This window comes from Gobio gobio (genome assembly GCF_949357685.1).
Source record: "Gobio gobio genome assembly, chromosome: 13".
Taxonomy (NCBI): Eukaryota; Metazoa; Chordata; class Actinopteri; order Cypriniformes; family Gobionidae; genus Gobio; species Gobio gobio.
This window is the reverse complement of record NC_137106.1, coordinates 39,363,325-39,377,295: the sequence shown is the minus strand read 5'-3', so window position 1 is coordinate 39,377,295 and position 13,971 is coordinate 39,363,325. Positions and strand designations below refer to the sequence as shown.

The 13,971-nt window shown below is 37.9% G+C and overlaps 1 protein-coding gene across 3 annotated transcripts in view; it reads right to left on the bottom strand.

Moving 5' to 3' along the window:
• Window positions 1-497: 497 nt before the first annotated feature.
• Window positions 498-13,971, bottom strand: part of sash1b (SAM and SH3 domain containing 1b) — a 138,390-nt gene continuing 124,916 nt past the window's right edge. The window contains exons 9-17 of one of the 3 annotated variants that reach the window (XM_079832350.1): window positions 9,350-9,482; window positions 8,466-8,857; window positions 7,921-7,995; window positions 7,655-7,798; window positions 5,817-5,949; window positions 4,055-4,224; window positions 3,760-3,969; window positions 3,264-3,414; window positions 498-1,374 (exon numbers count right to left, since the gene is read on the bottom strand). In XM_079832350.1, the coding sequence (XP_079688476.1) occupies window positions 1,217-1,374; window positions 3,264-3,414; window positions 3,760-3,969; window positions 4,055-4,224; window positions 5,817-5,949; window positions 7,655-7,798; window positions 7,921-7,995; window positions 8,466-8,857; window positions 9,350-9,482 (1,566 nt within the window). In that variant the 3' untranslated portion in view covers window positions 498-1,216. The remainder of the gene's footprint in view (window positions 1,375-3,263; window positions 3,415-3,759; window positions 3,970-4,054; window positions 4,225-5,816; window positions 5,950-7,654; window positions 7,799-7,920; window positions 7,996-8,465; window positions 8,858-9,349; window positions 9,483-13,971) is intronic. The other 2 variants (XM_079832351.1, XM_079832349.1) reach the window with 2 other exon arrangements.

Below are 13,971 nucleotides of genomic sequence, written 5' to 3'. Positions count from 1 at the left end.
TGTAATCCCAAAATCAAAGAAATAAATAAAAAGTTACATTTTGCTCAACAAAAAAACGAACCCTCCATTTTGAACTATGTCAGGAATTAAACACAGTCCACCCTCAAACTGTAAAAAAATATCAATATTAATTAAATGCAAAACTAATTAACTGATTATTAATCTTATATTATATCTAATAAAACCTCATATTAATTAATATATATATATATTTTTTTAAATTTAATAATAATATTTTCATTTTTATTGAATTCCTACAGATTTTTATGTTAGTATTAAATAATATAAAAATTAGTATAAATGTATTAAAATATTAGCTCATTAAAAATGGTGTATTATAATAATGACAAGTACCACTGAAAATAATAGAAATCAAACAAAAACTGTAATGAGAATTTGATTTTTAACATTATTCATTTAGCATTTATGTAAACATAAATTTGAGGGCAAAATGTGTTTAGTATATATGGGGAAAAAATTGCCCAATTGGTTCTTTTATGATTTTGGAGTGAAATGTGACCTGGACATGTTTTCATGAGATGAACTCTTCTTTTCTTTTCTTTAAGACATTTGGATGTCATGGCAGCTATGATTGTCTTTTGTCTCTACCTGTGGAGCAAGATTTTTTTTGCAAATATATACGTTTGCATATCACAAATGATTTTTAGGCACATCTAAAGATATTGTGCAACATCATATTATTTTTACTAGAAAAATATACACACAAACAGCAACGTCTCGCAAGCACAAGCAAAAAAAATAATGACATCGTCAACTCTTCACAAGGGCTATTAACATTCACATGAGCATCTTATGACTAGTATTATGTTGGTTGTCTAAACCAAAGCAAATGAACGCCATAAACATTTATGTGATCAGAATTTCAAGCTGTAACAGTGAATAATATTGATTTCGGACCAAACTTCTTCACTCTTGGTTCAACACAAATTCGGCAAATCACGCAAAACACGGTAGGAACTCGGTTCTCGAATGGAAATGGACTGAAGTGAAATCTCAATGCAAAGTCACGTCACGAGTAGCTGATGCTGCGGTGTCAGATATGGATGAGAGATGCTCTGGTCCGCTGAATGCTGGGAATGAAAGCAGATGAGTCTCACGTGTCGTCCTCGCAGCAGAAAGAGGAATGAAAGCAGAAGACTGTATTCTGGAGCATGCAGAGATCACAGACAGGAGGAAGAGGAGGAGGGCTGGAGAGTCACAGATGAGGAAGGCTGTCATTACCGTTCTCCAGGTTCTCGTTGCTCTCGTAACAGCCCGAGTCTCGAGGAGAGTCTCCTGGTGGGACGCTGCCCTCGGACAGAAGCTTCTCTTGAGAGCCTTCAGATGATCCCTCGTGCTCCGGGTCACTGTTACCTGAAGACAAACAGCATCTTTGACTGAGATATGATTTGAATTCTTTACTAAAAGATATGATGGCTCATGAACTGTGAAATGTGCTTGTAATTTGGTAACTGATAATTATAATATGATTTAGACGCAATTCACACCTTTTCCAGTTTGCATATAACATTATAAGCTTCTTCTGTTACATACTGTATAAAACTGAATGTTGCATCTGGCCTATAATTGTTATTTGCGACGCATAAAGTTCATATATACTATATTGGCAAAGGTATTGGGACACCCCTTTAGATCGTTCAGGTGTTTCAATCACTTCCATGACCACAGGTGTATATAATAAAGCACCTAGGCATGCAGATGCTTTTACATTTGTGAAAGAATGGGTCGCTCTCAGGAGCTCAGTGAATTCAAGCGTGGTACCGTGCAATAAGTTCGTGAAATTTTCTCACTACTAAATATTCCACGGTCAACTGTTAGTGGTATTATGACAAAGTGGAAGCAATTGGGAACAACAGCAACCACGTAAAATCACAGCGGGGTCAGCGCATGCGGAGGCGCACAGTGCATAGAAGTCTTCAACTTTCTGCAGAGTCAATAGCTACAGACCTCCAAACTTCGTGTGGCCTTCAGATTAGCTCAAGAACAGTGTGTAGAGAGCTTCATGGAATGGGTTTCCATGGCCGAGCAGCTGCATCCAAGCCTTACATCAAGTGCAATGCAAAGCGTCGGGTGCAGTGGTGTAAAGCACGCCGCCACTGGACTCTAGAGCAGAGGAGACGTGTTCTCTTGAGTGACGAATCAGGCTTCTCTGTCTGACAATCAGATGGACGAGTCTGGGTTTGGCAGTTGCCAGGAGAACGGTACTTGCCTGACTGCATTGTGCTAAGTGTAAAGTTTGGTGGAGGGGGGATTATGGTGTGGGGTTGTTAACCATTAATGACATACCAAATTATATGCTAACATTTTAATTTTAAGTAATACATTTAATGGAGGGACAATAAAACATTAAGCAGAACTTTAGATTCTTAACTGATTTTATTTTTTTTCTCAGAAAGAAAATATTTTGATGGCAAACATTAATTTTGAATTTAATAAAAAATTAAACAACAGGTTTTACATTAAAAGATTTAGGAGTATTTTAATGGGAAATAAACATATATCTGGGTATTACAATAGTAATATTATTACAGTAATAGATTTTTTACATCACTGACATTTTTAGATGAATTTAAGTAAATATTATGTAAAATATTAATGCTTTGTATATATCAATTTATATTATTAAATAACAATATTTACTTTTACAAATATACACCAATAGTATAACTACCTTCAGATTTAATATTTTGAATATACAGAGTTTCCCGCTGTTGTCGCATGATACAAACCATTCTCCTTTTCTTTGTTTTAGAAAGCAGATATTATATTTAACTATTTCGGATCCTAATTAGAATGCGACGAGCACACAAAGCTTTGTGCCATGATGCTTATATTGATAAAGCAGTAATACTGCCCCTTCACACACCTAAAACAAGGCGTCCCCTCCTGCAGCACTTCACAGCCGATGAGTGGAAAGAGAGTTTTAGATTTGACACAACAGTCCTTTATTATATTCAACAACAACATCGTTCCGTGTGTCATACGTCATTATGCCATTCTACATCATTGCACATGCGCAAAACTTTCTAGTTTTGGTTTTCAATCCGTACAAGTGTGTACATGTCCTATCTAATGGATTAGAAACAGTTTATCCCACCCCTTTCAATTGGTTCGGGCATTTTTTTTCAGATGGAGGTGTTTACATGGAGCATTTTAATTCGGATTGGACTTTTAAAAAGATATCAGAATGCAACACTCCATGTAAACACACCTAGTGTGTGTGTTTGCGGTTGGTCTCTCACTGTCACACTCCTGCAGAAGCTCCACGGCGGTGAGCAGCACGGCTCTGTGCTGAGGGTCTCTGATGTTCAGCTCGTCCAGATCTTCCTCCTCCAACAGTTTAAACGTGTCCAGATCCTCATAGCCGTTAAACAGGAACGTGGGCATGTGCTCCTGTGGGACGATGAACCAGAGTTATCATTGTTAACTAACTACTAAAAATGACCCATTATACCCTTTTTCAAAATCCTGATTTTGTTTTTGGAGTCTTCTAGAATTTTTTCATGATTGAATGTTCAAAAAACGCATTATTTTTCACATATTTGACATTGTTGCAGCTCCTCTCTTCCAGTCTTCCACCACTGCTCTAATGGTAAAAATGCTTACCAAAAGCGAGAGAACGCAAAATCATTGCCATGTAATTTTTCCTCCCATCTCATATTTTTTTGTCTTCACCATGTCCCTTTAGGGGCTCTGAATGGAGCATGCTTATGTTTTTGTAGTTTAAAGAGACGTTACTTTGAGATTGATGCGCTCCAGAAGCTCCTCTACAGAGGTCGGTTTGGGAGGATGGCTCTTCCTCCTCTTCTTCACACTGCGTTTGGGTTTCTCCTCTTCCTCGTTTAGCACCTCCACGTAGATGAACTTAAATGTTCCCACCTTGTTATTCAGCAGCCCCATCCACGTGCCCATGGGCGGCTTACTGATGATGTCGATCATATCTCCTCTCTGCAAGGCAAAAAAACAACACGCTATGGATGCAGAGCAAAGGAAGCAGATGGTCAGTTTACTTATAGGAAATCAGACGTGTGACCTTGAGTTTGAGGGAGTCGGTGTCATACGGACTCGGGGTGAAGTCTGTGTGTACAAGAGCGCGGCCACAGAACGGTCCTCTGTACGGCAGTTCGTCTTCATCGCCGTCCTCTGATTTCACACTCTCTCGGTTGCTGGTGGACGAATCTGTGGTGCTGACCGTCTGACCGCCTGTCAAAACAACTTCTTCTTTAAACACATCTACTGACAAAAATACCATGGATCAACCTGGTATTCTTTGAAGGACTGCGTAAATACCTTGATATATTCAATTCAATTCAATTCAAATTTATTTGTATAGCGCTTTTCACAATACATATAATTTCAAAGCAGCTTCACAGAAAATGCATCTACATTACAATTTAAATTGATTTTTTACATGTTATGCATTTCAGAAATGCACATATACAAAGCACACAGATTAGCTAACTATCTATTATTAATCAATATAATAACTATGGCACAGAATTAAGTGAAATAAGAATACATGTTGTTAATGAATAGGGTATATAGAGATGAGCATATAGAGAATATATAGAGATGAGCAATGATTTCCATATATGAATATGGAAATCATTTAGTACCATATCAGAGTATCTTTTTCTTTTTTTAAATATATATATATCCATTTCTGGTCAATTCTGGTTGTTATTTTGCAGTCAAATGTTTTCGAATAATGATGCTAGACTATGAAAATATAAATTTCAAATCCTTCTCAAAAATAAAATAACTTAAAAATATATATATATTATGTCCATTTATTTGATAAGCAGCTGTGTAATAAGGAAACCCCTTCAATTATAACCACCCTAACAGGTTTATTTTGCAATAATGACCAGCAGGATGTATATTATCTATTATAATCTATTCTTTAATAAATTTGTTGTTGTTTTAGTATTGTTTATATACTATTATAGTAATTATTAACATTTTGAAATAGCTTTTGTATTTCAGTTTTCATTTTAATCTTAGATTAAGTTTTTGTAATTTGTATTATTTTAAAAATAATTTTAGTACTTACTATTTCAGTTATTTACCAAAATGTATAATTTTGTGTTTTGTTACAAAACGTTTTTAACAAAAACAACACAGTATTATGCATATCTATTATTCTTTATTTTGTTATGTGCTTTTGTCATTTTATTGAGTTTTTTTATTTATTTTTACCATTTAACTTTAGTTTATTTTTATTTCAGTTTTATTATATTTATAATAATATATTATAATATTTTTAGTATTTCAACTTAAAGTACATTTATTTTATTTAAGTTAGTTATTTCAAAATTTTTGATTCTAATTGCTTTAGTTACAACAACAACAGTTAGACAACAACACTGTATTGCACATATCTTTTATTCATATTATTTTGTCATTTTATGTGCTTTTTAAATTTTGTATTAGTTTTGTATTTTTTCTATTCAACTTTCATTTATTTATTTCAGTTTTAGTAACTTTGGTACTTAATTTTTTTTTAGGTTTAGGTGACAATAACAACAATGGATTATATACATCTATTATTCATAATTACTCTCCTCAACCCCTCACAGACACCTTATGGCTTTTTAATATTTAAATGATAAAAACATAAAATGGCCATTTCTGAACTCCTTTTCTAGAGAAGATCATGGTTTTTGGCTTTTTATATTTTTATATCTTGTATGTCTTTAATAAGGATTAATATGATAAAGGTTATATTTGTTTATCTGACATTTTCACAAACGTGCCTTGCACAAGTATAGTGAAGCATTTGCCCACACACTTACTCATGGAGCTCTGTCCGCTGAGGGAACTCCTCAAACTCTCCACTGATCCTCCAGCCTTGAGTTTGGGTTTCTCCAGAGAGTCTGTGTCCGTGTGAGGAGACTGAGGACTGCTGGGAGCTCTGCTGGGGCTTGACTGAGTCAAACAGAACACACTGAAATCAATACAACGGCCAACAGAGGGCGCTACATACAGTGAAATGAAGCTGTGACGTATAAAAGCTAATTCTACTGGTGTTGACTACTACTAAATGATTCAAATGTAATTTGGTTCCAAGATAAATGGTTTTTGCCAAGTCAAGCATAACTATTACTGTTGCTCATATTGGAGTTAGAGATCAAAAATGGCAAACTTTTTTGACACTGGCCAAGAAGCAATGGTTAAAGCTACACTGTGTCACTTTTTTAGTCTATTCTTAGCTAAAAACACTTAGTTCTTTCAAAAATATATGTGCTCATTAATGTATATTTACTTCTTTCAAGTAATAAAGTATTCTCGTAAGTTTATAATATGCCATTGAAAATACATAAGGTAATGGGATCTAACGGTGGTCGCCATGTTGCCCCTCCATCTTGAAAGTACATTAGCCAAAGAGGGACATACCCGTAAATTCAAGCTTCGCCTTTCGCGTTTTAACAGGTTTTAACACTCGATGGCATTGTAAAAAATTCTCTGCCTCGCGCATGTGCGCGTCAACTTGTTCAGACTTGTCTGGTGCATGCGCAGAGAGTTTTCATCTCAGCAGCGTCCAGTAACAGTTATACAGAGTTTTCCTGGCTTGTTTATTCCTCAAATGTTTTTCCTTGTGTGGTATTTCTGTGCGTTAATAACTCTGTAAGTTATAATAGTTATTGTCATTGTAGATGTGTTTCAGAGTGTCATCGCGTAATTCAGTTGATGTCACCTCAGAAGTATTTTTGTGTCAACATACAATAGCGTAATGCTCACCTATTTGAATAATCATTCAGTTATTTTGTTATCAACAATGTTTATTCGTTTATAGAAAATATTTGCTTGTAATGTATGTTGATGGAAATATGTATCAGGTCTGATCGGCATATTAACAATTGTTATACAGAGCGCCCTGCAGTGCTAACGTTAAACCGGCGCACACACTTTTGTAACCGGACACCGCTTGTTAGCGGCAGCTCCGCTCCTTTTAATGCAGCTGCATTTAGCGCCTATATATGGTACAATAAGCTCTGGTTTACGGTTACATTATACAAATGTAACTTATAAGTATAGTTATACAGTTCTTAACTGTGTATCTTCTGTCATGTCATTATCATATATATTTACCATCCTTATTTGTTCTCTCACAGAAACCACATTTATGTACATATCCATGCAAACCTGTTTATGCCTTGCAATTGGATGACTGAATAAACATTACTATCATCAAAGTTCACTCTGGATTAGCTGCAGTTCTTTCTAGCCGAATAATTAGGCCAGTTGAGTTCCAACCATCCCACTGCGCACAGGATATCCCACAGGCACCATGTCGAATGTGGACGAGGTCGAACTGGAAGCCATGTTAATCTTGGACTAAATCGGCCACCGTAGGAGTTGAAACGAAATCGGAATTGAGAGGAACAGAAACTAAAATTCACTGGATGGTCATATACCTTTTCACCACTAGATGGGGGAAAATATCACACAGTGTAGCTTTAACCACCTCAATACCCTAGAATCATGCAATGCACAAAAATCCCTGGCCTTTGCAAGGCCAAACTGCATTCTGCTTTGACAAAAATGACAGATTTGCTATATTGGAATTGCTAAAATTGTTACTCAATTGTCCCCTTCAGAATTCTCCATCAAACATAAATCACACAATCACCTGCTCTGATGGAGAGGGATTGTATTTCTTGGATATGCGTTTCCTCATGGTCTCTTTAACAGATTTCACCTTCTTCCCCAGAGAGATACGGGAAGGTGTTGGAGATCTGGACGCGTCTCTCATGCAGATAATGCCGTTTTCATTCTGCAAGACGGACATGACAGAATGCATAACTTCGAAACCTTCTCAAATTATAAGAAGTCAGTTCTGAATGCATTTGGAATATATTTTATGAATTATTTTGCACTTTTACAATGTGTTCTTACTGTGGGGTCACAGCTGCTGTTGCCCATGTACACAGATCGGCTTGTGAGATCAAATCCTCCAAAGCTACAGGTCCTCTGTGACAGAGTTAGAAAAAGCTAAATCTGGCTCAAATTATATCTTTACATTTTCAGTGAATAAAGATTTAAATTACATCGATTCCTCACATAAAGCTATCATACAGCTATCACTAGTTTTATTTTTGCCATTTTGGAGCAAATAATATAAAATGATCAAATCATACAAAATAAAACATATATATATACATACATACATACATACATACATATATATATATTTTTTGTACCATTTTGGAGCTTGATGTCACCCGGGGACAAAATAAAATAAATAAATAAATAAATAAATAAATAAATAAGCTAAAGCGTGCAGGTGGATAAAAAAATCAAACAAAACACAGTGCCTGTACTCACTCCATGGTCATTTGAGGGGCTCATCAAAATAAAATAAAATAAAATTAATAAATAAATAAATAAATAAATAAATAATACAATTAAATAACAAAACAAAACACAGTGCTTGTACTCACTCCATGGTAGTTAGAGGGGCTCAGGGCTCGTCTCATCTCCCCTTCGGTCACAGAGCGGGACATCCTGGGCTCAACTTCATCTGCCTCGGAGAAGGAGGAACCGCTGCCTGCGTCCAGCCCAGAAACTGCTCCTCCGGGTCCAGACGCGGGCTCCAGCCCCTGACTGCTGCTGGACTTACTGAAGGCTTTGAAGAGCCTGTGGCTGCTGTAGGTGTCTAAGCTGCTGGAGGAGGGAGACGTGGTCAAACTGTCCGAATCTCTGTCCAGAGACAGCTGTTCATGAAGCATGGAGCTCAGACCGTCACCCTGAGACACGGCAAGACGTTTGTGCACCCCAGTGTAGAGAGAGACGCTATCCTCGCCGGGCGGGAACGCTTCAGGACTCACAGGGTCTGGAGGAGAAACGCAGCAAGTCAACCTAAAAACTAAATTGACTCTATTTACTTTCTTAATACACACCCCTGGTCTCAGTGCATGCTAGCCCAAAGGTTTGGCTTTTTTTTTTTTTTTTAGCAAACTAATAACCTTTAGACTAAGGGTGTGTTCACACTTGTAATTCAGTTCTCTTGGTTCTTTTGGTCCGAACCAAAAAAGAAAATGCTACATTTAGACCTGTTTCGCTTAGCGTTCAACTTCACACTGTCATTTTTTAGACCGAAGCAGAATTCGGATGGTAGCGTTCACACTCATTCATATGAAACGCACCAACAGAGCAATCGCACCAGGGTTCGTTTTAATCCAAACAAACATGCCAAATGAGTGTTTTTGCTATTCCTGTAAAAAAGATTCTGACCCTAGCCGTTCTGCATACATCTGCAGAGCTATGTACATTTCAGGTGTGGTTTCTGATATGAATATGTATGATTGTGAAACGTTTCTCTCACCTTTTGACCCGTGTTTTTTGGCCTCATCAATTCTGATTAACTTCTTTCTCACACGCCGAGTTGAATTAACGAGTTTATGAAGTCGGCGAAAGGTGGCGGACTCTTCCAGCTCGTCCTCCGACTGTTCTCTCGACTGTACACACACAAAAATAAAAAATAAACAATGGAAAACAAAATAAAGCAATAACAAAAAAAATACATAGAAAATAACAAAATATAAAATGAAACAATATATAGCAATAAAATATCAAATCAAATAATACAAAATATATAAAATGAAACAAAATCAAATAAATAATGAAATAAAACAAGATAAAATAAGAATCAAAATAAGAGTGAATTCAAATAACAAAAGAAAAGAAAAAAAAAAAACTGGTTTACCACAAGGTAAAAGGTCCATGCAGAGGCTTTACATGTAATGGAAAGTATTGTGACTCATTATTGAGCACATACATTCAGTGGTCTTTAGTATATGGTAAACCAAAAATCCCCCATATGCAAACTATGAAAACAGGCGATGTGAACTCAACAGAGAGACTCATTCACTTCATCATGTAACTTGTCCTGCAGCATTTGTGCTCCAGATATGAACGATTCCTCAAATCATGTGTTAGAGAGATGTGCTGCTACTTTACCAAGGGATCAGATGTGTTTTCACCTGTTGGACCATTAAAAATCCCACACACACTGAGTTGATCTGAAGACCAGATTATCACAGACGTGAAGGTGCAAGACTCATATCTTATTTTCCAGCAGGTACAGAAGTATTTCTCAGAAGCAAACAGGTTAGGCGCAGAAACCACACGCAGAAGACAGCCACATCTCAATTAGAATTACCCATCATTTATGGTTCATAAATGTGAGCACCGTGTGCTCTTGCCACAAGTTTCAGACCCACAGAAGACCACATGACCTGAAATAAACCTGGTGAAATGTCAGTGTGAGATTATTAAGAGTCTGAGCGTCTGCTAATGTCTGTTATAAACGGCTCTTGTGTATGCAAGTCTGAGAACTGAACATTTCAGACAAACTATTTCAGCGGGTGGGATGTTATGTAATTGGCATCTGTAAAATTCTATTGTCATCGATGAAAACACAGACACTATAATAACTGGTCAGCACTGAGAATGTTGAATCCCTCACATAAAAGCATCATATTTTACTTATTTAATTTGATATATACTTCGGCACTGAATAATCATCATATTCATATACAATTGAACTTCAAACTACAGTACAGCTCAAAAGTTTTGGGTCGGTAAGTTGAACTTTCTATTCATCAAATAATCCTGAAAAATGTGTCACGGTTTCCATTAAAATATGAAGCAGCAGAACTGTTTTCAACATTGATAATAATAAGAAATGTTTCTTGAGCAGCAAATCAGCATATTCGAATGATTTCTGAAGGATCATGTGACACTGAAGACTGGAGTAATGATGCTGAAAATTTAGCTTTGCGTCACAGGAATAAATTACATTACCGGTACCCGGTATTACAATAGAAAACATGTTTTAAAATTGTAATAATATTTCCCAATATCACTGTTTCACTGTATTTTTTGATCAAATAAATGCAAACTTGCTGAGCCTAAGAGACTTCTTTCAAATACATTTAAGAATCTTACCGACCCCAAACTTCTGAACAGTAGTGTAGTTTAAAGAATATCACAGTAATAACATGCAAACATGCATAAAAAAACATTACCATTTCTTTCCTCAACAAGACACATCATTTGAGGAACTGGAGCACGAACACTGCATCTTTAATAACATGAGACTGAAAAAAACTGAGCTCCCACATAGCTACAGTAAACTGTATAACCCATAAGTTGATGAAAATGTGACACAATGCCTCAGATGCAGCCGTTCTAATGATGGACAAAACATGTACGTCGCGTCCTAAATTCTCAGGTCAAAAAACTTTTAACTCCATTTGAGCTTGATTTTGGTAAAATGTTAATAATGTAATGACTCATGCAAGTGTCTGACCTAAAGCCAGAATATCAACTTTGACAATGTAAAAAATACAGTGTGTTTTCCATTTCAGGAAAAGCAGCGTTTTTGGCATGGGCGTCGGAAGCAAAAAAAATGTGGGTGGGTCCTCTCTTAGAAAAATTTTACTGGAGTAGATGCCATTTACATTAAGTACAAATATATTGCCTAGTTTAGTAAAAGTCTTCTTGGGTCAGACAAAATTCTCAGAAAACTGACTCATTTGCAGCAACAATAGTAAGACGCATAGCATCAAGTTTTGACGCAAGGTTCGAATCTGCCTTTTGCTGAACTCACTCTACTCCCTTTTCCCATATCAGATCGGAAAAGCATTTATTTTCAATAAAAATGAAGAAAATATTAGAAAAGTGAAAATAAAGCATCTAACGTGTTTCATAAGTGTTTATCAGTTAGGAGTAGGTAAACAGACATGTGCTAAATTAGAGACGATACAAGAGAGTGGGTCCAATATCATTGGTCTTAAAAAGTGGGTGGGTCTTGTCCCACCCACATACAATGGTTCCGATGCCCATGGTTTTTGGAGATGCACTATATTGCCAAAAATACTGGGACAACCCTCCAAATCATGGAATTCAGGTTTTCCAATCACTTCCATGGCCAACGGTGTACTCAAGCACCTAGACATACAGACGCATCTACAAACATTTGTGAAAGAATGGGTCGTTATCAGAAGCTCAGTGAATTCAAGCGTGGTACCATGATAGGTTGCCACCTGTGCAATAAGTCCATTCGTGAAATTTTCTGATTACTAAATATTCAAAGGTCAATTGCTAGTGGTTTTTAACAAAGTGGAAGCAATTGGGAACAACAGCAACTCACCCACGAAGTACTAGGTCGAGTAAAATCACATAGCGGGGTCAGCGCATGCTGAGGCTCACAGTGCGCAGAAGTCACCAAATTTCTGCAGTGTCAATAGCTACAGACCTCCAAACTTCCTGTGGCCTTCAGATTAGCTCAAGAACAGTGCGTAGAGTAGCCTGACAAGCCAGACCCACAACAAGATGTTGGGTCTGGGAACTCACCATTGGCAGGGCTCAATCCAAGGGGCGGGATAAACGGTTGTCTTTCAAATTCCCTCTGCACGCAATTGGATAGCGCTACAACCAACCAGAGCAACGCAGAAGGTGAAGCGGAGCTAGTTGATAGATTAAACTTTCGCCGTATCCGGCCGGCAAAACTCAGAACACTTCTTCCTTTTTTAAGAATGACTTCAGTGCCGTTCTTTGTTCTTTTCTCAAAGAAAAGCTTAACTCAAAGTCTTCCAGAGTCACGGCGAAAGCCGATTCGAAAGACCGCTGTTCGCCAGCTTCTTTGTTTACAAGTAGCATGCGGAACCGCCGCAACTCTGCCGTCATTATGTTAAGACCTCCCACCGACTCCATACACGATGTGATTGGCCTGACCAGAGTTTGGTTTTTCCAGCTCGCATGCCAACGGAGAGTTGCTAGACTACCCTGGCTGCAAATTAGATTTGCTGCCGCTAGGGTGCGTCTAGATTTCTAGGCTATGCAAAGAGAGCTTCATGGAATGGTTTTCCATGGCCGAGCAGCTGCATCCAAGTCTTACATCACCAAGTACAATGCAAAGCGTCGGATGCAGTGGTGTAAAGCACGCCGCCACTGGACTCCAGTGGAGACGTGTTCTCTGGAGTGATGAATCACGCTTCTCTGTCTGGCAATCAGATGGACCATACCATAATGTTTTTCAGCCCCTTAGTTCCAGCAAAAGGAACTCTTAATGCTTCAGCATACCAGGAAATTTCTGACAATTTCATGCTCCCAACTTTATGGGAACAGTTTGGGGATGACCCCTTCCTGTTCCAACATGACTGCTGCACACCAGTGCACAAAGCAAGGTCCATAAAGACATGGATGAGCCAGTTTGGTGTGGAGGAACTTGACTGGCCTGCACAGAGTCCTGACCTCAACCTGATAGAACAGGAGACTGCGACCCAGGCCTTCTCATCCAACATCAGTGCCTGACCTCACAAACGCGCTTCTAGAAGAATGGTCAAAAATTCCCATAAAAAATTCCCATTCGGTGGAAAGACTTCCCAGAAGAGTTGAAGCTGTTATAGCTGTAAAGGGTGGGCCAACTCCATATTAAACCCTATGGATTAAGAATGGGATGTCATTAAAGTTCATGTGCATATAAAGGCAGGTGTCCCAAAACTTTTGGCAATATAGTGTGTGAGGTTTCCACCCGACAGTGACTTATAGAGATGCTTGTCTTAGCAAACACAACAACTAAAATTTAAAAGCCCCAAATTCATTTTTACAGAATGCACCAAATGGTAAACAGTGGCTCTGTCCAGTGGAATTGGTGGAATGGCTCTTGCATCCAAGCGCCTTAATCACACAATCCCTGCACAAAAGAGCTGCAGGCCGCTGAAGAGAGAGCAGCCCTGCATTCAACCGGACAAAACTGCACAATGGGGGGTTACAGCATTGAGTGGATGAATAGGACCCCGCCTGGAGGCCCAGAGGGGCCGTGGTTCACATCTAGGACATGATGGGGGGATGAAGGGGAGACAAATCCCACAGATAGCGGGTGAAAACCCTGCTGTGAGTGTCTATACACAGAAGATCTGCCAATAAACAAGTTCATCA